The sequence below is a fragment of the Dama dama genome, chromosome 33 (assembly GCF_033118175.1).
Source record: "Dama dama isolate Ldn47 chromosome 33, ASM3311817v1, whole genome shotgun sequence".
In the NCBI taxonomy this organism is placed as follows: Eukaryota; Metazoa; Chordata; class Mammalia; order Artiodactyla; family Cervidae; genus Dama; species Dama dama.
Window position 1 is genome coordinate 17,329,238 of NC_083713.1, and position 24,992 is coordinate 17,354,229.

A 24,992-nucleotide genomic window follows, 5' to 3' on the forward strand; every position below is an offset into this window, starting at 1 on the left:
TAGTACTTCAAATCCTAGTCATTCTTATCTCTCATATTTGTTCCATTCTCTGTACCACTGCCATAATCCTGGTTCAGGTTATCACCTCACTTCAGGACAATTAAAATATCCCTGCTACCTCTAATTTTGTCCCCAAGGTTGGGGTACTAAAGGCAGACTAACTTGCACCAGGGCAGCAGCAAGGCTGCATGCATACGCACGCGCACACACTCTCTCTCTCATAGTGAAGGTCAGAGAAAGCTAGCCGGCTTGTACTCTCAGTTACAGAAGGACACCACACTGCTTTTGGTGCTCTGATCTTTCTCTCGTCTTGACGGCCCAGGTTCAGTCCACTCAATGTGATCCTTCTACAATAGAAAAGGATCCTGACCGATCCAACAGTTCTCCTCCCATGCTTCTACAGAATACATTCTGAACAGTGTGAGAGCAGTGAGGCGAAGCGTCCAGTGTGAAGAGCGCGGGCAAGCTGACCACACCACCTCCTCCTCGCCTGGCTAAGAGCCTGTTTTGGCCACGCCCCTTTGTCTTTATCCTCTGGCGACTGGACCAACAGAGGAAGAGCCTGAACTTGCTCCGCGGTCTGTGTCCCGCATCTCTGCAAACTCTGTCTCCTGTGTTTAGAGGACTCCTGAGTCAACCCTTCCAAGTGCCGCAGTCCTAGCCATGCTGCGATTCCCACCTCAAACACCACTTCCCGTGGAGCCTCCGGCCTCCTGGTATGACTCTGACCTTGCTCCCCATGCTCTTGCTTTGCTCTGATTTCACTGTAGTAAAGATCCTACTGATTTATATGTATTTGCATTTTACCTTCCCACTAGGTTAAAATCTCATTTAAAAAACATGCAATATTCATCTTTCCATTTTTCCAGCCCTAATGTTTGGCATAGTGCTTTTTACTTGGTGCTCAGGATTTGCTGAATGATCTTTTAAATACTTTTCTGCTATATTCAAGATACAGTTGCATTACAAAATATGCTAAATTAAGTTTTTCAGTACTTAAGAGATAAGGGAATAAAACATTTTTGTTAGGATTATTGGAGAAAAAGCACAAGAGCAAAAAAGATATGATAAGTAGGAAAAAAAATGAATAAACTTTTATTTCAAAAACCAGTCAATAACTGAAACAATTTCTTATAGCTCCATAGGAGTTTTGAAATCTCTCTGCTTAAAAAAAAAAAATTGCTCCTGCCTGGGATGCTCAGCTTTTGTTTCAGACTGGTGGAACTAGTGCTGGCTTTAGCATTCTAATGAACGTTTTGTAGCCAAAGGCAAAATTCCTTGAGTACAGAAGTGGGGAAGCTAACAATTTGGATGAGGCCATTAATAGGATTTATAACAGAAATACCAAAATAAACTGCGTTTACTTTAATTTTGTAAGTGTTTATCAAGTTAAGACATGGGATATACAGATAGGTAAGACATATACTGCTTTCCAGAAGCTCATAGTTTATAGAGGAGGCAGATATAGTTAACATACAATGTATAAGCATACTGAAGGAGTACTGGGAAGGGGAGAGAATACAGAAATCCCAGTGGAGCTGGGTTTTGTAGATTAGGGACAAAAACCAATCCAGATGACCAAAGTAAGGAAAACGCATTTTAGAGAGGGAACAGCATGGACATAAAAGCACCTATTCAGAGAACCTGGAGCACTTTGCTGTGCCTGGAGTATAAGGTCAGGGAGAGGGAAAAAGCTAAAGACGTCAGAAGGGTCAGATTAGAGAGCTGTCATCAAGAAATGTGGTTAACAGAAAGCTAGAGAAGGCAATATTTCAGAAAGATTATTAGGGAGGAACTGAAGAAGGAAGGCTGGCAGTATGAGACTAGTTAAGAGGTGCATATAACTAAGTCTAGATGATGAAGGCGTGACCAAAAAGCTAGCAGAGGGATGACAGATTTCAAAGAAGTTTAGGAGACTGAACTGACAGGATCTAGTGACTGCCTAGAGGGAACCATGAAGAAAATAAAGAACAAGGGAAGAAGTGAGGTTTCTGGCTATTTTGCTTAAGTAGATGTTTTCAATCAAGATAGGTAGGTAGTTACAAGCTTTAGTGAAGAAGAAAGAATCTACTGCAAAGATTAAAATCACAGAAATGGAACAGAGTTTTTAAATTCAGAGGGAACTTTTAAGGAAAAAATTAGCATTTACAAAATCTTATCTAATTATTAAAACATGAGTGTGACTACAACTTATTTAAGTAGATAGATAAGACTTACCCTAGCCAAGAGCTCAAACTCTGGAGCAAAGTTCTGGCAAGGTCCACACCAAGGAGCATAGAAATCAACCACCCAATGGTTTTTCCCTTGTAAAACCTTTTCATTGAAAGTCTGAGGTGTTAGATCTATAGATGCTTGAGGTAAAAATCTGTGACAAGGGATCAAAATTATTTATTATACCAAGTCAAAGCAAACATCTACAACAGACTATTGCAAATCTTTATAAGTTAAAAAAAAGACTTCAAAGAATGACAGTATAATAAAGCATAACCGTATTTTGGTAAATTATATTCTTTCCTAAGTGCTAGAACTTTCCTAAGTAAGTGTTACTTTAAAGTGCTAGAACCTTAACTGAGTAAATTTAGCCACAGACATAAGAGGAAGGTAAAGAGCACTGAATATAATTTATACAATTATACATAATTACTTACCCTAGACCCCAGATTCTTAGGGAATAAGCATCTCTATTCCAACCATTGTAACTGCTGAAAGAAGAAAAATACATAAGTTGTAAACAGTTATTTCTATCATTGGGTATGTTCAGAAAACAATCCCTTTGTAGCAGTTTAAAAGTTTAGTTGAGTGACTTCATCCGGCATCTCTTTTCTCAGATATACCTTAGCTGCAAATACTAAGCTTACATGGCTTTCCAAGCGTATTTTTCTCTAGTCTCGACGTTTTTTTTGGTGGGTGTGTGTGTGTGTGTGCTCAAAACAGACCTAAATGTTTAGATGTCTGCTGGACATCTCCCACAGACCTATGGTAATGGCAAAACTCAAAATCTCCAAGGCTTTAGTTCTGAAACCTTTACCCCGGTTATTACACTCCGTCAAATTCCTATCCACTTTTTAAGACATATGTCAAAAGGCACAGCATAGTTCTTTGGCCCATTTTTTTGTTTGGGTCATTTATTTTTATGGAATTGAGCTGCAGGAGTTGCTTGTATATTTTTGAAATTAATTCTTTGTCAGTTGCTTCGTTTGCTATTATTTTCTCCCATTCTGAAGGCTGTCTTTTCACCTTGCTTATAGTTTCCCTTGTTGTGCAAAAGCTTTTAATTTTAATTAGGTTCCATTTGTTTATTTATGCTTGTATTTCCAATATTCTGGGAGGTGGGTCATAGAGGATCTTGCTGTGATTTATGTCAGAGAGTGTTTTGCCTATTTTTTCCTCTAGGAGTTTTATGGTTTCTGGTCTTACATTTAGATCTTTAATCCATTTTGAGTTTATTTTTGTGTATGGTGTTAGCAAGTGTTCTAGTTTCATTCTTTTACAAGTGGTTGACCAGTTTTCCCAGCACCACTTGTTAAAGAGATTTATCTTTTCTCCATTGTATATTCTTGCCTCCTTTGTCGAAGATAAGGTGTCCACAGGTGCGTGGATTTATCTCTGGGCTTTCTATTCTGTTCCATTGATCTATATTTCTGTCTTTGTGCCAGTACCATACTGTCTTGATGACTGTGGCTTTGTAGTAGAGCCTGAAGTCAGGCAGGTTGATTCCTCCAGTTCCATTCTTCTTTCTCAAGATTGTCTTGGCTATTCGAGGATTTTTGCATTTTCATACAAATTGTGAAATTATTTGTTCTAGTTCTGTGAAAAATACCATTCATTTCTCCAAAGGAGACATACAGATGGCTAATAAACACATGAAAAAATGTTCAACATCACTCATTATCAGAGAAATGCAAATCAAAACACAATGAAGTACCATTTCACACCAGTCAGAATGGCTGCTATCCAAAAGTCTACAAGCAATAAATGCTGGAGAGGGTGCGGAGAAAAGGGGACCCCCTTACACTGTTGGTGGGAATGCAAACTAGTACAGCCACTATGGAGAACAGTGTGGAGATTCCTCAAAAAACTGGAAATAGAACTGCCATATGACCCAGCAATCCCACTGCTGGGCATACACACTGAGGAAACCAGATCTGAAAGAGACGCGTGCACCCCAATGTTCATCGCAGCAGTGTTTATAATAGCCAGGACATGGAAGCAACCTAGATGCCCATCAGCAGACGAATGGATAAGGAAGCTGTGGTACATATACACCATGGAATATTACTCAGCCATTAAAAAGAATACATTTGAATCAGTTCTAATGAGATGGATGAAACTGGAGCCCATTATACAGAGTGAAGTAAGCCAGAAAGATAAAGAACATTACAGCATACTAACACATATATATGGAATTTAGAAAGATGATTAATGATAAACCTGTGTGCGAGACAGCAAAAGAGACAGATATACAGAACAGTCTTTTGGACTTTGGGAGAGGGCGAGGGCGGGATGGTTTGGGAGAATGGCATTGAAACCTGTATATTATCATATGTGAAACTAATTGCAAGTCCAGGTTCAATGCATGAGACAGTGTGCTCGGGGCTGGTGCACTGGGATGACCCAGAGGGATGGGATGGGGAGGGAGGCGGGGGGGGGCGGGTTCAGGATGGGGAACACATGTACACCCGTGGTGGATTCACGTCAATGTATGGAAAAACCAATACAGTAAAGTAATTAGCCTCCAATTAAAATAAATAAATTTATGTTAAAAAAAAATAAAGATAAAAAAATAAAAGCACTGGACTCTGAGTCCCAGGCAAGTGGGGCGGCGGGGCGGGGGGGGGGAAAGGCACAGCATAAATGCAGCCTCATGATTTCCTCGCATGGTTGTGATCCTTTTCTCTGAAATCTGTGGTTCATTTTTACTTTTTAACAATCTTTATTATATTCTGTCTTGTTTTGAGTTTCCTACTTGAAATGTCATATGGTGTTGTCGAAACAGCATGGGTGACACCGATCTGAGTTCAAACCCCAGCCTTAAACCGTAGCAGCTGTGTGACTCGGGAAAGTTATCTCTAATAGTAGGAAGGGTAATAATTCTTACTTCTCAAGAGTATGTGTGAAGACAAGTGGAAGTAATATGAGCAAAAAGTCTCTAGTACAGTACCTGAAACCAAAGAGGGGTTTAATAAATGTTCTTCCTCTCATTTTCTTCTTTACTAGATCGTCAGCTTCACAATCAGTGGGTCCATTCAGTTCACTTTTCGCTTTGTAAATCCTCATTCCCACACTATTTTAAGTAAGGTGTGGGCTCTCCCAAAATACTGGGTGGTTTAACTTTTATTTAGTTAGGATAACTTTAAAATTTTAACTGTATAAAAATAAATGATTATATAAATGCCTTCAAATTTTAGAGAATACTTACTGATATTCATAAGCTTTATTTGATTTTTGGGGAAAAAATCTTATCTCAGGGTATCTCCGAACATTTTCTTGGGCACAAAAAGAATGATATTGTTGGCAGTCTATACTGCCCACATTGATCAGTCCAATTAATGTCTATAAAAAAAAAGATGAATAGATCAAAGTAATTAGAATTAAATTACCTCCATAACAATTTTTTATGTTTACAATAGAGAAGTAGTTACCGTGAGATAGTTATTGTATTATTTATCAGTGATTTTTGACAAATACAAATGGGTAAGGGCTTAAAACATAATAGAACATTTACAATAATGAATTGGAAATCTAATTTTGTAGTCAAAGCCTTACTAAAATTATTGTAGATGAAATAATTGACTTCATTCATCTATTACATGGGAAAAATTATGTATATCTAAAATTTGACGTGTCAGAAACCAAGAATGAATTTCTTTCCAACAGTACTTCAAAATTACTTTTTAAAATGGAAATGTGGATTGCAAATAGCATACTGAGTCATGCCCGAATTTAAAAATTTCACTGAAAAGAGTGGAAAATTATATTATTATGAATTTAAATACTAGAAAGAATTTTAACTCTTAGGTTTATTCATTTTTTCACCTTATAAATAAATACAATAGTAATTGCATTTTCCATTCTTGTATTTAAATAATTTGTTTCCAATCTTTCATGATTTATAATGCTCTATAGGAAATTTAAAAGTCTAACTATTTCATTGATCAAGACCATTTTTTCTTTATCATCTTATTATACTGTGAAGAAACTGTATTTCTAAGATCTAAAAATGAAGAAGCAGAAAAAATATTAATAGGAAATAAAGAGGATCTTTGTGTTGATGTTGGCAGAAATTTGGTCAAACCAAGTGACACAGAAAAAAGGGTCATTATTGTATACTACTAAATACCAGACAGAAGTAGAGTTGAAATCTAATTGTTAAATAAAAAATGATCAAAACTTTTATTAAGTGACAATCTAGAAGTAGGTTCATTCATCTCAGTTTCAAAATGATTGTTAAATGAACATTCTTAGTAAATGTTAAGACTTAAAATATATTATTTTACTATACTCGGACAATAAATTATTTTACTATACCCGGGCCATTCTTTTCCATTCTGGCATTAAGACCTGACATGGATGACACCATGGAGAATAGAAATCAACCATCCAGACTTCATCATGCTTTCTTTGTTTAACCAGTTCGTTGAAAGTGGTAGGTGTCAAAGAGATCACAGAAGGATTCATAAGATCCTGAAGAGAATATAATAGCATTTATTGCAACAGATATAAAAAAAGAATAGTTCACATATTCTTGGGCAAACTGTTGGTATATGTCCCTTAGAAAAGTTTCTGCTTTTGAATAATCAAAGGATACATTAGGATATTTAAAGAGAATCTACAGTGGATTATTTGAAGGAATGATCCTTAATTTACTTTTTAAGTTTGGATTCTGCTCATCAGTCTTATTAAATCAAGGAATATTTTCTTATTTCTATGTATCACTAAAACCATCTTAGGCAGAGAAAAGTGGCAACTTGAATTAAGGTTGTGGGTAGATGAGGCAAGAGTTTCAAGAGCTGCCCAGATGTCTACGTGGGCCACGTAGTTCTTTTTGGAACCAATAATTGGTTTGGAAAGGACCCTTTAATTATTAATGGAAAGCCTACTATCCTATTTTTCTGACATTCCCACTTGAGATACTGCACAACCTCAGATCACTTGCTCCAAATGCTGTTTTGTTAATAATGAGCTTCAGTCTATCATGATTGGGTAATACTAATCATGTTAGCTTCCCTGGGGAGACAGACAACACAAAACAAAAAGCTATTATTTTTCAGAAGGAGGAAGAGAAGAGTAGGACAGAGGCTGGGAGGGCAACTGCACAGATAATAAGCTATAATTGTTCCTTTTTCTGTTAGGAGTCCCCTGTTAACTATTCTAGTCAATTAAGATTAGTACTGATTGAAAAAAAAAAGGGGGGGGGATGCTCTAGTAGAGCACTCCTGGGCTAATAACACAGCAGGCTTGGCATAAGCTGCTGAGGTGAAGAAGCCTTCCATTGGTGGCTGAGGTAAGCCTGTCCTTAGCCACATATTTCTTGGAACTATCCAAGAATGGGATTCACTGCTATCTAATCTATATGGGACCAAAAAGAAATAATCTGTGGTAGATTAGAGAAAACTACAGAAAACAGGGGCGGGGAGAGTGCTGACAAGGCTTTATGCAAAAGTTTTAATTTCATGTATTCAATAAATAATTGTGTCCACCAAGTACAAGGCACCATACTAGGTAACAAACAAAACACACTAGCTATGAACTGAGAATAAGTCTATTAATAGAAGAGTAGAAAATTTAACAAATCCTATTATTAAACATTATTAAATACTCATATGAAGTATATACATACATGGAAGGATTTATAGCTATATAGGCTGTAAGTTAAAATACCTCTACGAACTCCAAGATCTGTTCAGCAGAGTGATGTCCTTCATATTCATGAATGTTGGACTGGTTGAATACCACTGTTGTTGGATAAGCCTGAATGTTATACTGTTAGGAATGAAAATACAAATTAAACATAAGATTCTATATATTTTACCTGTTTGCTTCAAGTTTATAACCAGCGTGCCTCAAGTAACAACAAGATTTTAAAAGACTCAATGCTTAACTGATGACTGAAAAATTTTAGCCTAGCCAAATTTAACAAAGGAACTAGATCTACTGCTCTATCCTGAGCAGCTGATTCTTACGTGTAGTTACTCCATTAGCCACAAAATCTGTAGGCACCGAACACTGAGGAGGGAGATGGGCATTTCTGAGTGCAGTCCTCTCCTGCTCTCCTGAGCCAGGGTGGATGGGGTAAGAGCAGACTGAGCTCTGGTTTGAGTGTGTGATTATTTTTGTTAAACTATAATAAACACTCCAATTTGTTCAGAAGTAGAAGAAAATCAAGGACATAAAAATAGCAAGAATAAGGAAATAAATTAATAATCCACATGCACACAGCCATTTTTAGGTTAGAGAATTATGAATTATGTGCTAAAAATGAGGTCACTTTTTACTGTTTGCTCATTTGTGGGGGGTGTGTGTGTGTGTGTGTGTGTAAACCCACTATAATTTCCTTCCTCAGAATTAACATGAGCACTAATTCAGGAAGCACTTCGCAAGTTTTTTTTCCTTTTTTTAAAGGTTATAAACAGATCCCCATCTCTAAATTTGCTGTAGCTGAACTATGCATCCTCAAAGCTGACAAGCACTCATTAGCAAACTGAACTTCAAAAATAACTTCAGAAAAAGCGATGGAAATATTTATCAAACTTTTGTAAATGAGCACAAATAACCCATTAGAAGGAAAAAACCATTTATCTAACATTTGACAAGTCCTTACTATGTGTTGAGCGCGTTTTTTAGCATTGAAATGTAGTTTCTCATCTCTTCCTCAAAACAATTCTATTTGGAAGCTAAAATCACTGAATCAACTCTATAGATGAGGAAACTGAGGTAGTGAGAGGCTCAGTGACTTGGTGGAGATTAACCAACTAGTGAGGAAGGAATCCTGGCCTCTATTCCAGGTGAATTGTTACAACAGCTTTAAATATCTACATTCTGCTTAATTATCTATAGAAAATTAAAAACTGAGATGAAAAGTAGAAAAACTATAGGAATTCAAATTACTGTTGAACACAATTCTTCATTTTTGCTTAGCAACTTTTCAAAGTCCCATACAAGACATTTAAAACCAAAGGCCTTATTTATTTCATTTTTTAAACTTATTTTAATGAAATTTCAAACATGATATAGAGAGAGACTCATTTAACAAATACATATCTCTACCACTACATTTAGGGATGATTAACTTTTCTGCCGTTCTGGCACATCTTTGGAGGTTCTCCTTTTTGATCCCATTTCCTTCCCTTCCTGATATTAGGAGTAACCAATATCCTGAAATAAGCATGTATCCAATCCACTGATGTTTTACACTTTTGCTACATGCATGTGTATTCCTAAACAGTATACTGTAATGTCTGAGCACTTATAAACTTTCTATAATTTTATCACACTCTGTATACTATTCTACAACCTGCTTTTTTCATTATAGTCTTGAGATTTACCAAACATGCTGGTAAAGACAGATCTAATTTTAAATCCTCTATGATTATTCTATGTGTGACTGGATAATTTATTCATGTACTTGTTACTACTGGTCAGCTAAGTTTTTTTTAATTTGATGGAGGAAGGGTATATGACCACTGCAATAACTTGTACTTTATTGTGGACCAGTAAAGTTGAACATTTTTCACATTTATTGAATTTCTGCCTTTATAAAATGTCTAAACCTCCTCATTCTTTTGCTATTTTAAAAAACTGATCTGTACTTTAAACATTCTGGACAGTAAGGCTTTGTCAGTTGTATGTGCTGCAAGTATTTCCTCAGTCTGTTGTTTGTTTCGACTTTATAATGTCTCTTTGGCAACAGTTTTAACATTCAATGAAGCTAAAATCACTCGTAACTTTTATTCTCAGTCTATGTGTGTAATGGCAGGCATGAGCATCTCTGTGCAGTGAAATTATTCCTCAGAGAGATGCATAAAGATTTCACCCTACATTTACTTCTACTTTGCTTTTAAATCACATTGCTTTCTAAAAAAATTGAAGTATAGTTGATTTACAACATTGGGTAGACTTCAGTTCTACAGCAAAATGATTTAGTGTTTTATATATATATATATATTTCAGATTATTTTTCACAATAGGTTATCACCACATACTGAATATAACTCCTGTGCAGTACACTGCCTTTGTAGCTTATTTTATGTGTAGGAATGTGTATCTGTTAATCTCCTGATTGTAACCTGTCACCTCAGGCTTCGGTAACAAGGTTCGTTTTCTCTGTTTGTGAGCATGTCTCTGTTCTGTATACAGGCTGATTTGTATAATTTTTAAGATTCCATATATAAGTGATATCATATAATATTTGGCTTTCTCTGTCTGACTTACTTCACTAAGTATAATATTCTCTGGCCACAACCCCCCCACATCTTAAGCCAATTGTCGCTGATAGCCATTTGGGTTGTTGCCATATCATGGCTATTGTAAATACTGCTTCTATGAACTGTATCTCTTCAAATTAGAGTTTGTTTTTTTTTGGGTATGTACGCAGGGTTAGGACTGCTGGGTCATACGGTAGTCCTATTTTTAGTACTTTAAGGAACCTCACATTCTCCACAGTCGCTGCACCGATTTATGCTCCCATCAGCAGTGTGGGAGGACTCGTTTTCCTCTGCACCGTCTTCAGGGTTTACTGTTTGTAGACTTTGGGTGACAGCCATTCTAACCAATGCGAGGTGACACTGTCGTAATTTATACTTCTCTAATAACCAGAGTTGAACAACCTTCCATAGGCCTGTTGGCTATCTGTATACCTTCATAATAATAATTACTGAAAATCATCAGAAATTCAGTGTTCAAGTTTCTTCAATTATCTTTTTTTGAGTTGGTTTGTTTGAGTACAAGGCCTGAACACTGTATTTGAATGATACATCTTATCAGTCTTTTTAATATCTTTTTTCCTTCTTTTCATGTGTATGTTCAATAAACTGCTATTTGTCCTAAAAAGTTCTCTACATGCTGGGATTTGAAGATTGTATGCATACCCCCATATCACTTAATATGTCCTCTGTCACTGGATTTCCTATACACTAATATCTGTAGGCTTGATCTGATTTAGGATTTCCCCCCAAGAATATTTTATAATTTCTGTTTCTTCCTAAACTGAAGAGTAAATATTAACCTAAGAAAGTATGTTATGTAAATAAAGGTTTAAAAAAGCCTGCTTAATTTCTATTAACTACACTTAGAAGACAAAGAATAAAAACTATAGGTTGCCAGAAAGAAAGCGTAGTGAAAGTGTCAGTCGCTCAGTCCTGTCCACTCTTTGCAACCCCATGGACTGTAGTCCGCCAGGCTCCTCTGTCCACAGGTAAGAAGACTGGAGTGGGCAGCCACTCCCTTCTCTAGGGCATCTTCCCGACCCAGGGTTCAAACCCGGGTCTCCTGCATTGCAGGCAGATTCTTTACCATTTGAGCGAGCAGACATGCCCATAGGTTGCAAAAAGGTAATATTAAATTAAAAAAAAAAAACCCTTAAATATTTATGTTTAATCCAATCATAATTTTCATAATTTTATATCATTTTGATGAAATTATTTAAGTAATATGTTACTACTCTAAATGTTATATGTACTTTTGAAAGTTATTTTACTGCTTTAATGTGAGGCTGCTGAAACATTTTGCAAAAAACATTAGAATAAATATTTATACTTTGCCTTACCATGTTACAGAGTCCTTCGTGAACTGTACAATCTAATGTACCGAACTTAAGCTGACCATAAAGATGCTTTGATGCTTTTCGCAGCTCTGGCAATAAAGCTCGACATGGTGGACACCACTATTGAAGGAAAAATATTCATAAGCACCAAGCCAAATGAAACCAAAAAACCACATATTTTTTTGCAGCAAGCAATATGCTAAGATAAAGAATATTTATTACAGTTACAAATCTTAAGCATTTATATACTTAGTCCTTGGAAGGGCAAGTATGTCAGCCTTTCTTAAAAACAGTATGTGACAGTAGCCAAATTGAGTAACATTGTTCATTATTGAAGGTTACCCAGAAAACGTTTTTTTTTTTTCCTGTCATTACAAGAGAAAACCTGAAAATGTTGAAATATGACAAATAAACATAACTTACAGGGGCAAAAAAATCAACTAGCCATGGTTCTTTTTCATTGGCAGGAAAATTCTGAGGTCCAAGTGTGGTAACATGAGAATTGACACTTTCCTTGGCAAAGGCAAGTATGTCATATAGAATCTTCTTTCCTTTGAAATAGAGAAAAAAGAGAAAAATTAAAATCTACATTTTGTCTTTTTATCCATAGAAACATTTCAAAGCTTTTATACTTGAAATATTGAAAAGAAGATAAACTTATGAACAAATTGATTTGGTGGAGGTTTTAGTGTTCTGTATACTATGTAAGTTTGCTCTGCCAGAAAAACCTTTGCTTTACACTCTGCTTCTTGCAGATCAGATAAAACGTCAAGACCTCTTTGAAAAGTTCCTTCATCCTCAGAGGGAGAATTATTGCCTCCCAATGTTCTTGGAGTTCTTTTTGCTTGCCTGAACTACTGTTATGGCCTAACTCTTAAGTCTGTTTCTTCAACCGAGACTTCTCTTATGAATTCAAGACCTGAGTTACCCAGTGGAAATATTTACCTGGATGTCATATGAACATTTCAAACAAAATATACATTAAATCAAGTTGAGTTATTCTTCCCTAAACTTGCTCCTTTTCTCACCTTTCCTACCTTGACAATAGCGTAATCATCCACTAGGTGGTAAATCAGATTTCCTAGAGTGATTCTTGCCTTCTCTCTTTGCCTGTGTATCACAGCTCCAACCATTCTATCTCTTACCATCTCCAACCCCGATTTAGGCTACTGCCTAAATTTAGTCTAGCCTACTGAAATAACCAAGCTGGTCTTTCTATTCTGCGTTCCTTAACTAATTAATTTTCTACACTGCTACCAGAGGCAAGTTACAAAAACATTAATCTGATTGTGTGGTCCGCTTGCTTAAAGGCCACTGCTTAAAGAATATACTCCTTGCTTTCGCAAATACTAGCTTTCTTAGGACCAGGACATAATCCATTTTCCCATGTGCCCTCTGACTTATTCACTCAATGGTTAATGTTAAGTAAAGCACCTATTATGTGTCAGGTCCTGTTTTAAATGCCATAGCGCATGCAAAATAAAAGACACACACTTTCTCCTTAAGGAGTTCATAGGCCAACAGAAAAGAAACATTTCATAAATATTTAAACAGTGATAAATGATACCACATTCTCCTGCTTTTCCCCCACTCTTTAGCTACTGCTGCTTGAATTGCTTCATAAATTCTTCTATCTTTGACAATCTTTTAAAAATGATTCACAGGGTCCCAATCTTGTCTCTGTACTCACCTTTGGACAAGGTCATCCTCACCTAAGGTTTCAATTACCAAAGAAAGAGTTTTAGCTCAAACTCTTCTCCTGAGACCAGGCCTATATTCAACTGTGAACCAGGGGTGTGTACTTCATGTCACCTCCTCCCCCAGTGTCCTCTTTCTTACAGAATGGTGCAATCACTCAGTTGCCAAGTCAGAAACTTGAGCGTCCTTTTCTTATCTCCCTACATTTAAACACAATCATCAAGTTATACTGATTTTGCATTCATTTAAAAATTGTCTAGTTCACTTCATCTACATTACCAATCTTGTCTTACATAAATGACTACATCAGACTTCTACTTGCTTTCCCTCCCTCCAATTCTAGGCAGCCAGTTAACTTTCTAAAATGTAGAACTAGTTAAGTCACATCTCTGCTTAAATCCATAGGAGTCTTTGCTCTGTCTCCAGGGTAGAGTCCAAACTAATTTATTACCTGACAGATGAAACACACAATTGGGACCCCAGTGCCATTTCCAGCCTTAAGTCTCAGACCTTTCCACACTCCGCATTCCAGTTATCCTAAAATTCTTGCCTTCTAAGAATGAATAAGGCTCGTTCTTATTTCAGAGTCCAAGAATACACTTACTGGTTCCTGTGCTTGGAACATTATTTAACACCTCTTTATTTTTAAAGAGGTGTTATTTTATATTTATATATATATATATATTTATATTTTAAATATTTATATTTTATATATTATATATATTTATATTTATTTATTGTATTTATTACTTCTACTTAGATCTCAATGAACAGACTGCTTTCTCTAACCTCAGAAAATTACTCCATCTATGTATTCTTCCTAAGGGTAACCCATACTCATCTTAGGGTAGATATCTCCAAGATAGCCTTCAGTGACCCCTGTCTCAAGGACTCATACCGCGGTTGTACCGGGGTTGGTGTATATAATCAATAGAATATGGTGAGTGTGCTGGTTTATACTGTCTGAGATCAGATTATAAAAGATATGACTGCTTCTGTGCATGTGTGTCTCTCCATCATCCCTTCTGGGATAAGGAAGCAGCCCCCCAGAGAGGTCCATCCCGTGAGAAACACAGGCCTCCTGGTGATGCCATGAGTCAGTCTGGAGCCAGATCTGCCGGCCACAGTCTAATCCTCAGACGACTAATATACCCACCGTGACTGCAACCTCATGAGAAAACCCAAGCCAGAACCACTTAGCTAAGCTGTTCTCAGCTTCCTGAACACTAGAAACTGGGCTGAGTTAATAAATGGTCATTGTTTTAAACTGCTAAGTTTATATAATGGAGAAGAGACAATCTGTTTAACAAGTGGTGTTGGGAAAACTGGTCAACCACTTGTAAAAGAATGAAACTGGAACACTTGCTAACACCATACACACAAATAAACTCAAAATTGATTAAAGATCTAAGCATAAGACCAGAAACTATAAAACTCCTAGAGGAAAACAGGCAAAACACTTTCTGACATAAATCACAGCAGAATCCTCTATGACCCGCCTCCCAGAGTAATGGAAATAAAAGCAAATATAAACAAATAGGACCTAATTAAACTTAAAAGCTTTTGCAAAATGAAGCAAACTATCAGGTGAAAAGACAGTCTTCAGAATGGGAGAAGATAATAGCATATGAAGCAACTGACAAAGAATTTATCTCAAAAATATACAGCAGCTCCTGCAGCTCAGTTCCAGAAAAATAAACGACCCAATCAAATAATGGGCCAAAGAACTACACAGACATTTCTCCAAAGAAGCCATACAGATGGCTAACAAACACATGAAAAGATGCTCAACATTACTCATTATCAGAGAAATGCAAATCAAAACCACAATGAGGTACCATTACACGCCAGTCAGGATGGCTGCTATCCAAAAGTCTACAAGCAATAAATGCCGGAGAGGGTGTGGAGAAAAGGGAACCCTCTTACACTGTTGGTGGGAATGCAAACTAGTACAGCCACTATGGAGAAGAGTGTGGAGATTCCTTAAAAAACTGGAAATAGAACTGCCATATGACCCAGTGATCCCACTGCTGGGCATACACACCGAGGAAACCAGAACTGAAAGAGACACGTGCACCCCAATGTTCATCACAGCACTGTTTATAATAGCCAGGACATGGAAGCAACCTAGATGCCCATCAGCAGACAAATGGATAAGGAAGCTATGGTACATATACACAATGGAATATTACTCAGCCATTAAAAAGAATGCATTTGAATCAGTTCTCATGAGGTGGATGAAACTGGAGCCTATTATACAGAGTGAAGGAAGTCAGAAAGAAAAACACCAATACAGTATACTAACACATATATATGGAATTTACAAAGATGGAAATGATGACCCTGTATCTGTTCAGTTCAGTCGCTCAGTCGTGTCCGACTCTTTGCGACCCCATGAATCACAGCACGCCAGGCCTCCCTGTCCATCACCAACTCCCAGAGTTTACTCAAACTGATATCCATCGTGTCGGTGATGCCATCCAGCCATTTCATCCTCTGTCGTCCCCTTCTCCTCCTGCCCCCAATCCCTCCCAGCGTCAGGGTCTTTTCCAATGATTCAACTCTTCACATCAGGTGGCCAAAGTACTCACAAGTAGCTAAAGCTAAAATTATTTGCAGGGGCAGAGGTGGGAGATGAGGTTGGAAAACCAGGCAGAGGCAGGTTAACTTTTAACTTAACAACTATTTACTGAATTCCTGTTAGGCACCACCATTCTAGGTGCTGGAAATACAGTGGTGACCAAGACAAAGTCATTGCTCCTATGGTAGGGAATCTGAAGTTTATTCCTAATGAGATCAGAAGACTCAAGGCAGAAAAGAGACACATGAAGGTTCCAGGTATTCTATGGTAATAAATCTGCAAAGAAAACAATTAATTGTAAAGAAAAAATGTTGTGAGGCAGATAATTATCCTGGAGGATATTAGACAAGATGGAGATGATGGACCTGAAATAAGGCAGCAAGCATAGACTAGAGAAGGAATCTGAGAAATATTTCAGAGGCGGAAAAGAACGGAACACTATGAAACCTTAGGTCATTTCCAGCACTTTTACGAGGTGGCATAGTTTAGTGCAGCTGTAAGTCTAGGCTTCAGAGTCAGACATATTTGGATACAAAATCTATCTTCACCAGTTATTTTATCTTTCTGAGGCTAAGTTTTCTGCCTTGCTGTGAAGATATTAAATGGACATGCACAATATGCAAATAGCTTTAGGAAAACATCTCATTTATAAAAAATACTGAATAAACAGTAGTTACTGTTAAGTTTATCTTGTTGTCTTTGCTCACATAGTTCCTTCAGTCTAGGGGACCTCACTTGTTTTCTTGTATTTGCCTGGGGAAACTGAGTGTTCAAATGTCACCTTAATTCAAATATCACCTCCTGATGCAAAAGTCTCTTTATTTGATCTTATAATTTATAATGACTATTACAATGTCCTTCATATTTTCTTAAAAATCTCCCTTTTCTCACCCCTCTGCCACTAGATGATATTTTAAACTTCCTGAGAGCAGAGTCCATATCTTAAAATTTTGCATTCCTAACACCTGTAAGAATGCTTCTCACATTACAGGCATGATATCAATATCTGTTATTTACTGTCAATGTTAGTAGTTTGTGTCTATCTTCTCCTACACTTGGCCTTTTTCAGGACAGAGACAATGATCTATACCAAACCTCAGGAATTGGAACTGCACCTACATGATGCAGGGCTAATGTCCTGAACAAGCTGAAATGCAGAAATACAAAATCAAAATTCAAGAACGCTAACAAAGCAGTTAACAGAGATGTTTGGTCATCAAGTGTCGGAAAAACATCTAAGAGACTATCTAGAAACTGCCCATAATGGTTGAGATGCTACATTAGGTACACTGAAATGGAAACGATAGGTGTTGCTTACTTTTGTTAACCAGTAAGACCCTTAAATTCTTTACTATCCTGACAAGTCACTAGAGTTCTTACTGAAACACTGATCAAAATATTAGGTAGAAGAAAGGGATTTATTTTAAAAAGAATAAAGAAGATAAAATAACTATATATAATTAAACATATCTTTCCCTTTAAGAAACATTTACTAATAAATGAAAGCAAAGTTATTTTAAAATAATCATGTCCATATAAAACAAGGTAAAAAGTAAAATTAAAAATGAAGAAATTTTTTAATCATTTTTTCCTTCTTACCATGATGAATTTCAAATTCTTTGGTTCCTTGTCCTTTAAATACTGCCAGACATGGCTGAGAAACATAGAAGTTACTACAGACGTCTGGCGCGGAGGAACAGTCAAACTTGCCAACCTAAAGGAAAGAGAAAGTTCAATATGTTGAAAATAAAATCTTATCCATTCAATTAAATATTCATAAGGATAATCTGAAAATGACATTACTATAAAAACAACACAGCTTCTAAACAAGTTAGTGGACCATGAAAATAAGAAACAGGAATCATTAATTTACATTTAACACTGAAACTACATTTAGTTTAAATAATGCCTCTTAGAGATCTCAAAAACCTGAGAGGAAATTGCCAAGAAAATATTAAGTTGTTTATGAAGCCCATCCTTCTAAAAACTTAGAGGATATTTATATTATCTTGACAAGGGGGAGAGAAAGAACGTCTTAAGACCGCAGAAGCAGAAATAATAAAAAATGTCGACATTTTCATACAGTGTGGGAAAAAAGCTAGTAGGCAAATGATAAACCAAGTAAAAATATTTGTAGCATTTAAGACAGAGGATTTCTATTAAGAAATAAAAGATAAACATCCCATCAGGAGAAAGAAAGTGGGGTAGAGACATTCATAGAAAATAAAGTAGAAAGCAAATAAATAAAAATGAGTATTATTAACATCTCCCTTCTGGCCTATCCAAGCACTGCTGCTTATAAAGAGTGTAACACCAGGCCTGGCACTGGTGTAGGGAAGCAGTCACTCCCATGCTGTCAATAAGAAGGCAGGCTCGATAATGAGGACAGAAAACTTTTAAGAAAATATAACCTTGGCTCAAAAAATTCCTCATAGTGCATTTTTCCAGTGTATCTTTCTGACAAAGAAATGGAAACAACTGAAAGTTACCAGTAAGACAGAACAGGTTAAACAATTAGAGCGCAGCCATACAGTGAGATACTATTCCGTCTCTGGATGATGACATACACAGACGTACACAAAAATATACACATCAATATATATTACACTGGTATGTAGAAAGGTTTTTAATCACTAAATGGAAAATTTTACAGAAGACAATAAAAGCATACATATAAATTTACATGTGTATGTCTGTTACCATGGCCATTACAATATGAATATAGGTGCACATATAGATATGTGCACATGCTAACACAAACCCACGTTTAAAAAGCCTCAAGAGTTATTAACAGAAAATTCTTAACAGTGGTGAAAATATGGATAATTTTTAGATCTAACTCATTCTTGTACTTATTTAAATATCTTAATTTAAAATAATGAACATGAATTACTTATATAAAGAAACAAGTACTTAAAAAAGGCTATAGTTTTCTGCATTCCAGAAAAACTATATCATATAGCTTTATCACATACCAACTGCTCAAGAGTAATGAAGGTTAAACTTTTTCAGATATCATTTTAATTTTCAGTAGAAAAAAAAAATAGAAGAACAAAAGCATTTAGGGGTTTCTAAATTTAGAACTCAACTAAATATCTTAATGTTATTTAAAACATAACTTTATGTACTAAATTTAGACAGCACAAAAGCAGAAGGGTAGGCAGAATACATTTTTCTTACTTGAATATGTTCATTTTTAAGTAGAGTTTTTAGTTTCTTCAACTCAGGATCATCTGAATTTTCATTTTGTCCAAAGTGAAAAAACAAGAGCCACCGATGATGAGCTAAACGATCCTTAAAAGTGATTTAAAAAGAAAGTGGTAAAGGGAAAGAAACAAGAGATGAGAAATCCTAAGAGTTCTAATCTTTATTTCTTTAACTATCCTACCCATTACTTCAAAATACTGCCTAAAATTCAGACCCACTCATATTCTTATTTTGTAGTTTATATATAAACCAATTATACAGTACTATAGAAAGAAAACAGCCACTAAATCATGAAATCTTAAGGTAGATGACTGTGCTAAGAAAAAACACAGTTTTAATGACACAGCTAAAAAGCTGAAAGGTGGGGAAGTCAGATTTTTTTCAGGTTTAACATAATGTTTCATAGGGATATAGACTTAGAAAACTCTGGGATCAATAAGTAGAAGAAATTAATTGATTCTACTACAAGCTGAATGTTTCTAAAGCTGCTCTGTAATTCTCAGTGAACAACACAAATTGTTCTGTAGGGAGGAACACAGAGCTCCAGATCAGATTCAAAGTTGCTCTGTGATCAGTATCTTGTCTTTTCTGGTGCTCTTCCTGAACTTACCTTCAGGACTAGTTACACAAAGCTATAGGTCCACCCTCAAGTTGCAATCCCAGCAAACCTGGCATTAAGAGTTTAACCTGGAATCAACTGATAATGTTAAGATCTGAAATGTTATCAATATTTGTTACTATTTATTATTAAAAAAAAAAAAATTACCTGTAGTGTATTTGCTGAAAGGAGTTCAAAATCTGGAAGATTATGCATTATTTCCAAATAAATTTCTTTAGCATCCAATGAATTAAGAAACTAAAATAAGAGAATCATATTGTTATTTTTTAAATCAAAATTTGAGTACCTCAGTATCTTAGTTTTTCAGTTTTCAGAGAAAGAACTTTTAAGAAAAAACCACAGAAGTAACACAGTTTTCAAGCTATTTATCCTAAATGTTTTCCTTTTCAAAAAAAGACAGTATATCATATTTTGGCAATTATTAAAGAGTTATATTACTGGGTTGTTTCTTTAAAAATAGTGATGCAAAATAAATTTCATTATTAGGCGTTTTATTACCTGGAATTTTCTGCTAACTGTGCTGGGTATTCTATGATAATCCTCAAAATAACCTTGAGTGACCTCTGGCTCACTGGCGGGAAAAGCTGTATCATATTCAATCTAATTTTAATGCTAACCATGTTTTACAGAATGCCAGTGCTTTACAAATTTTCTAAAAATTGTTAAAACAATAGAATATTTGATGATCTAATACGATGCTTTATGGGCTTCCCTGGTGGCTCAGTGGTAAAGAATCTGCCTGCAATGCAGGAGACCAGGGTTTGATCCCTGGGTTGGGAAGATCCCCTGGAGGAGGGCAAAGCAACCCACTGCAGTACTTCTGCCTGGAGAGTTCCATGGACAGAGGAGCCTGGCAGGCTACAGTCCATGGGGTTGCACAGAGCTGGACATGACTGACGCAAGTAAGCAGCAGCAGCAAGATGGCTTCATATCCCAATTAATACTGGCAGAGTGCGCAGAGGAACTGAAGAGCCTCTTGATGAAAGTGAAAGAGGAGAGTGAAAAAGTTAAATGTTTTAACTTTTGAATGTTTTAAAGCTCAACATTCAAAAAACTAAGATCATGGCATCCAGTCCCATCACTTCATGGCAAACAGATGGGGAAACAGTGGCTGACTTTTTGGGGGCTCTGAAATGACTGCAGATGGTGAGTGTAGCCATGAAATTAAAAGACGCTTACTCCTTGGAAGGAAAGTTATGACCAGCCTAGACAGCATATTAAAAAGCAAAGACATTACTTTGCCAACAAAGGTCTGTCTAGTCAAGGCTATGGTTTTTCCAGTGGTCATGTATGGATGTGAGAGTTGGATTATAAAGAAAGCTGAGCACAAAAGAATTGATGCTTTTGAACTGTGGTGTTGGAGAAGACTCTTGAGAGTCCCTTGGACTGCAAGGAGAGCCAACCAGTCCATCCTAAAGGAGATCAGTCCTGGGTGTTCATTGGTGTTGAAGCTGAAACTCCAATACTTTGGACACCTGATGAGAAGAGCTGACTCATTGGAACAGACCCTGATGCTGTGAAAGATTGAGGGCAGGAGGAGAAGGGGACAGCAGAGGAAGAGATGATTGGATGGCATCATCAACTCAATGGACATGAATTTGGGCGAACTCCGGGAGTTGGTGATGGATAGGGAGGCCTGGCGTGCTGTGGTCCATGGGGTCGCAAAGTGTCGGACATGACTGGTGACAACTGAACTGAATTGAAGGAATTAAGAAAAACTTATGGGAAAACTGGAATGGACCTTGTTTATTATAGAGGTTTATAGAAATAAAGTCCCTGAACCAAACCACTGAGGAGTTTTGCAGGGTAAAATGTATATACGTAAAATATGTATTTTAAATTAAATACACTTTAGATCTAGGTCTGTTATTTAAAATGCAAACAACTGAAATAGACACATCTCAATTCTAACAACCTTCTATTTCTGTCCATATTTTATCCTCAGAGTATTTTTTTTCACGGAACTCTCTTTGCCAGTCTAATTCTCATGGAAGCAGCTGCTATTACCAAAAGTGCAGCAATAGTTACATCAAGAAAATGTATACAGGGGTTGATCAGTTTACTGTCTATCTTTAAACTATTTTCTTGACAATTCAAATATCACCTCAAAGATATAAAACTCTATTAAAAACCTGTAGAAACCATTTACTGTATTCAGTTTAATTATGTTCAACATGAGAACACAATCAAATGGATAGAAACAATGTCTATAAGAGAAAATTCGGTTTTTCTGCTTAAAAAAAATCTATAGCCTACTCTCAAAAACCTATGAAATAATTTCTTACCAAAGGGCTTAAAAGGTCAAAACAGAGAGCTTTCCTGTTTCAGTACTATAAAGCTCATTCACTTTACTCACATTCATCAAAAATTTTATGTAATTTATAAATTCACTAGAACTTCATTTTAAAACTATTTTAGAGTAAAATTTGGTAGTTTTACTTACAAGGGTATTGTGCATCCTCTAAATTTCACCTGCCAAACGTATTTAGCTAGCATAGTATTTTACATTTTTAAAAAATTTGAATGCTTTTAGGAGGGACAAGGACTTTAATTCATCACCCTGTGTTATCACACTTCTAATATCACTTATTTATGTTTCCTGAGATTGTATCTCAGGAGCTTGCTGTTTTAACCAAAAAGTCCCAAGATCTCACTGAAAAATGAGACTGCTGTACTGAAGGCAAGAGCCTATGTTTAGTGTTGACTAGAGTACAGGAAATCCTCATGAGCTAATGGCACAGTGTAAAATAAACCCAGGTTTTCTGGGAAATCTGGCAACATTAATTGAATTTGCAATTGCTACAGCCATCTCATTCTAAATAGATAATGGAAGAACTGCACAAAGGTGAACAAGACAGTTCATTATAACACTACTTGTAATCATGAAAAAGTAAAATTTAAGTATCTATCCAGAGAGGACTGGTTAAACTCATTATGTTACATTTAGTCAATTAATTAGTTTCTAGGAATTGTTGATGCACACATATACAGGAATGATCATATATACTACTACTCAGGGACACACACACACACAGTATAAAGCACTTAAGCAGGCAGTAAATGGGCTTCCCCTGTGGCTCAGCTGGTAAAGGGTCCGCCTGCAATGTGGGAGACCTGGGTTCAATCCCTGGGTTGGGAGGATCCCCGGGAGAAGGGAAAGGCTACCCACTCCAGGATTCTGGAACTACATATAGTACTTATGTGGCAGATACTCTTCTACGCCCTTAGGATATGTCAGTGAAAAATTCAAACTTAAAATTTACTGCAAGAGAATAAATATATAAGGTGAAAGAATAAATATAGTATATAAGGTGATAAGTACAATGAGGTGGATTATGAAAGATTGTAAAGAGATCCAACTATTTTCCTGATGAATAGGGTATAGGTTATAAGGTATGAGAAAAAGAGGGGTCAAGAATGAGTCCAAGGTATTTGGCCTTAATCATAAAAGATGAAGCTTTCATTAACTGAGCTGGGGAAAAAACTAGGTAGAACAGATGTATGGGGAAATATCAGGAGTATAGTTACAGACACCTAAGTTTGAAACATCAATTAATATCCCAGGGGAGATACTGAACAGGCTGGAGAATAACCATGTCTGTAGTGGGGGGCAGACGTCTGGGCCAAAGGCAAAACTGGGGAGTGGTCTGCATGAAGTCATAATTTCATACACATATAAGCAGAGATCTGGAAGGGTACATACCAAGATTTGATGGTGCTTGCCTATGGGTGATTTAGTTTTAACAAATTTCAAATCTTTCTTTACACATTTGTAAATCAAATATGAATTTCTATAATGAATACATGTAACCTATATCAATATCAAAAAAAGAAAAATAAAAACAGAAAACTACAGGTAGTTTGTCTTATATTAGAATCTTTTTTTGTGGGTTCTCTAGAGACCTATCTGATATCCCAGTATTTGTTTCAGCTCCTTGACAGCTATCTTGAACCTCAGCTTCTTCATTCATAAAATTAGGAAGGTGAACCAGACCAGTAGATCACCAAACTAAGTTTATATCAGAGTCAAACAGGAGGCTTTAAAAAAAACAGACACCAGATTCCAGCTAAACCTACCAAGAATCTATATTTTAACATTAGAAAATATAGAAATAAATGGAAACCAATAAATATTCATTTAACCTAAGAATGTATTCCTTACCTTTGGGATTGTTAAAAGTGCAGTTTAAAAATAATCCTTACAGTGTAACTTTATAAACTGAAGTATTAAACAGAATCCCAAATATTAAGTATTTGTTCTAAATAAACTAAGTGTTCCATAATCAGATGATATAAACTGGTTCATTTTTTTTTTTGCTCATTGTTTACAAAATGATATATCTGAATACATGTGTTATATATCTATATGTAAAGAAATTAAAGGGATTCATACCAAAACACCGCTTTTCTCTTTGTTATTTAAAGTGGCTCCAGGAGGAAAATAGGCAGTAGTACTTGTTGTAATATCCAAACTCTTACAAAGGTTGTCCTGGGTGGCACAGTCCACCCATCCTACATTAACAAGACCATCCTAAAATGAAAGGAAAAAATAATATTATAAGTTGAAAAAAATAAGTTAAAAGGATTTATATTTAGCAAAAATACAACTTTACTACCATAAAAATTAAACTTTTAAAAAGAACATAAAAAATGATGCAGATTTGAATAACATGATTAATAAATTTGATCAAAAAGATATAAAAATTACACCTCACATAGGAAACATTTTAAAGCATACACAGAACACTAACAATCTTTGTAAAACAAACAAAATCTTGGCAAACTCTCAACCCACAAGGACAGTTTTAATAGTGTTAAAGTATCAACACATAGACTGTACTCCTTGACCATAATATGATGAAAGCTAAGTAAGTAAAATAACAAAACAACAAAAAATTATGGTTTGGAAATGACAAAAACTCTAACTCTCTGGTTAAAGAGGAACTCATAATTAAATTATGGAATATTTAGGAGTGAATGAAAGCACTACATGTTAAAATATATTGAATACAGCCAATCAGTTAAAAAGACGCTTATAACTATGAATACATTGATCAGAAAACAAGGAAGATTATAAACGAGTTAAATGTTCAAGAAACCAGCAAAGAAACTATCTGGAATCAGTT

The 24,992-nt window shown here is 35.9% G+C and overlaps 1 protein-coding gene across 2 annotated transcripts in view; it reads right to left on the reverse strand.

The window, feature by feature from the left end:
• The window catches only part of DNAJC10 (DnaJ heat shock protein family (Hsp40) member C10), a 57,573-nt gene that overhangs the window by 4,588 nt on the left and 27,993 nt on the right, over positions 1-24,992 (reverse strand). For both annotated transcript variants that reach the window (XM_061135651.1, XM_061135650.1), the window contains exons 11-21: positions 24,260-24,397; positions 20,014-20,103; positions 19,221-19,334; positions 17,640-17,754; positions 12,185-12,312; positions 11,765-11,881; positions 7,882-7,983; positions 6,529-6,684; positions 5,420-5,553; positions 2,649-2,702; positions 2,218-2,365 (exon numbers count right to left, since the gene is read on the reverse strand). In XM_061135651.1, the coding sequence (XP_060991634.1) occupies positions 2,218-2,365; positions 2,649-2,702; positions 5,420-5,553; positions 6,529-6,684; positions 7,882-7,983; positions 11,765-11,881; positions 12,185-12,312; positions 17,640-17,754; positions 19,221-19,334; positions 20,014-20,103; positions 24,260-24,397 (1,296 nt within the window). The remainder of the gene's footprint in view (positions 1-2,217; positions 2,366-2,648; positions 2,703-5,419; positions 5,554-6,528; positions 6,685-7,881; positions 7,984-11,764; positions 11,882-12,184; positions 12,313-17,639; positions 17,755-19,220; positions 19,335-20,013; positions 20,104-24,259; positions 24,398-24,992) is intronic.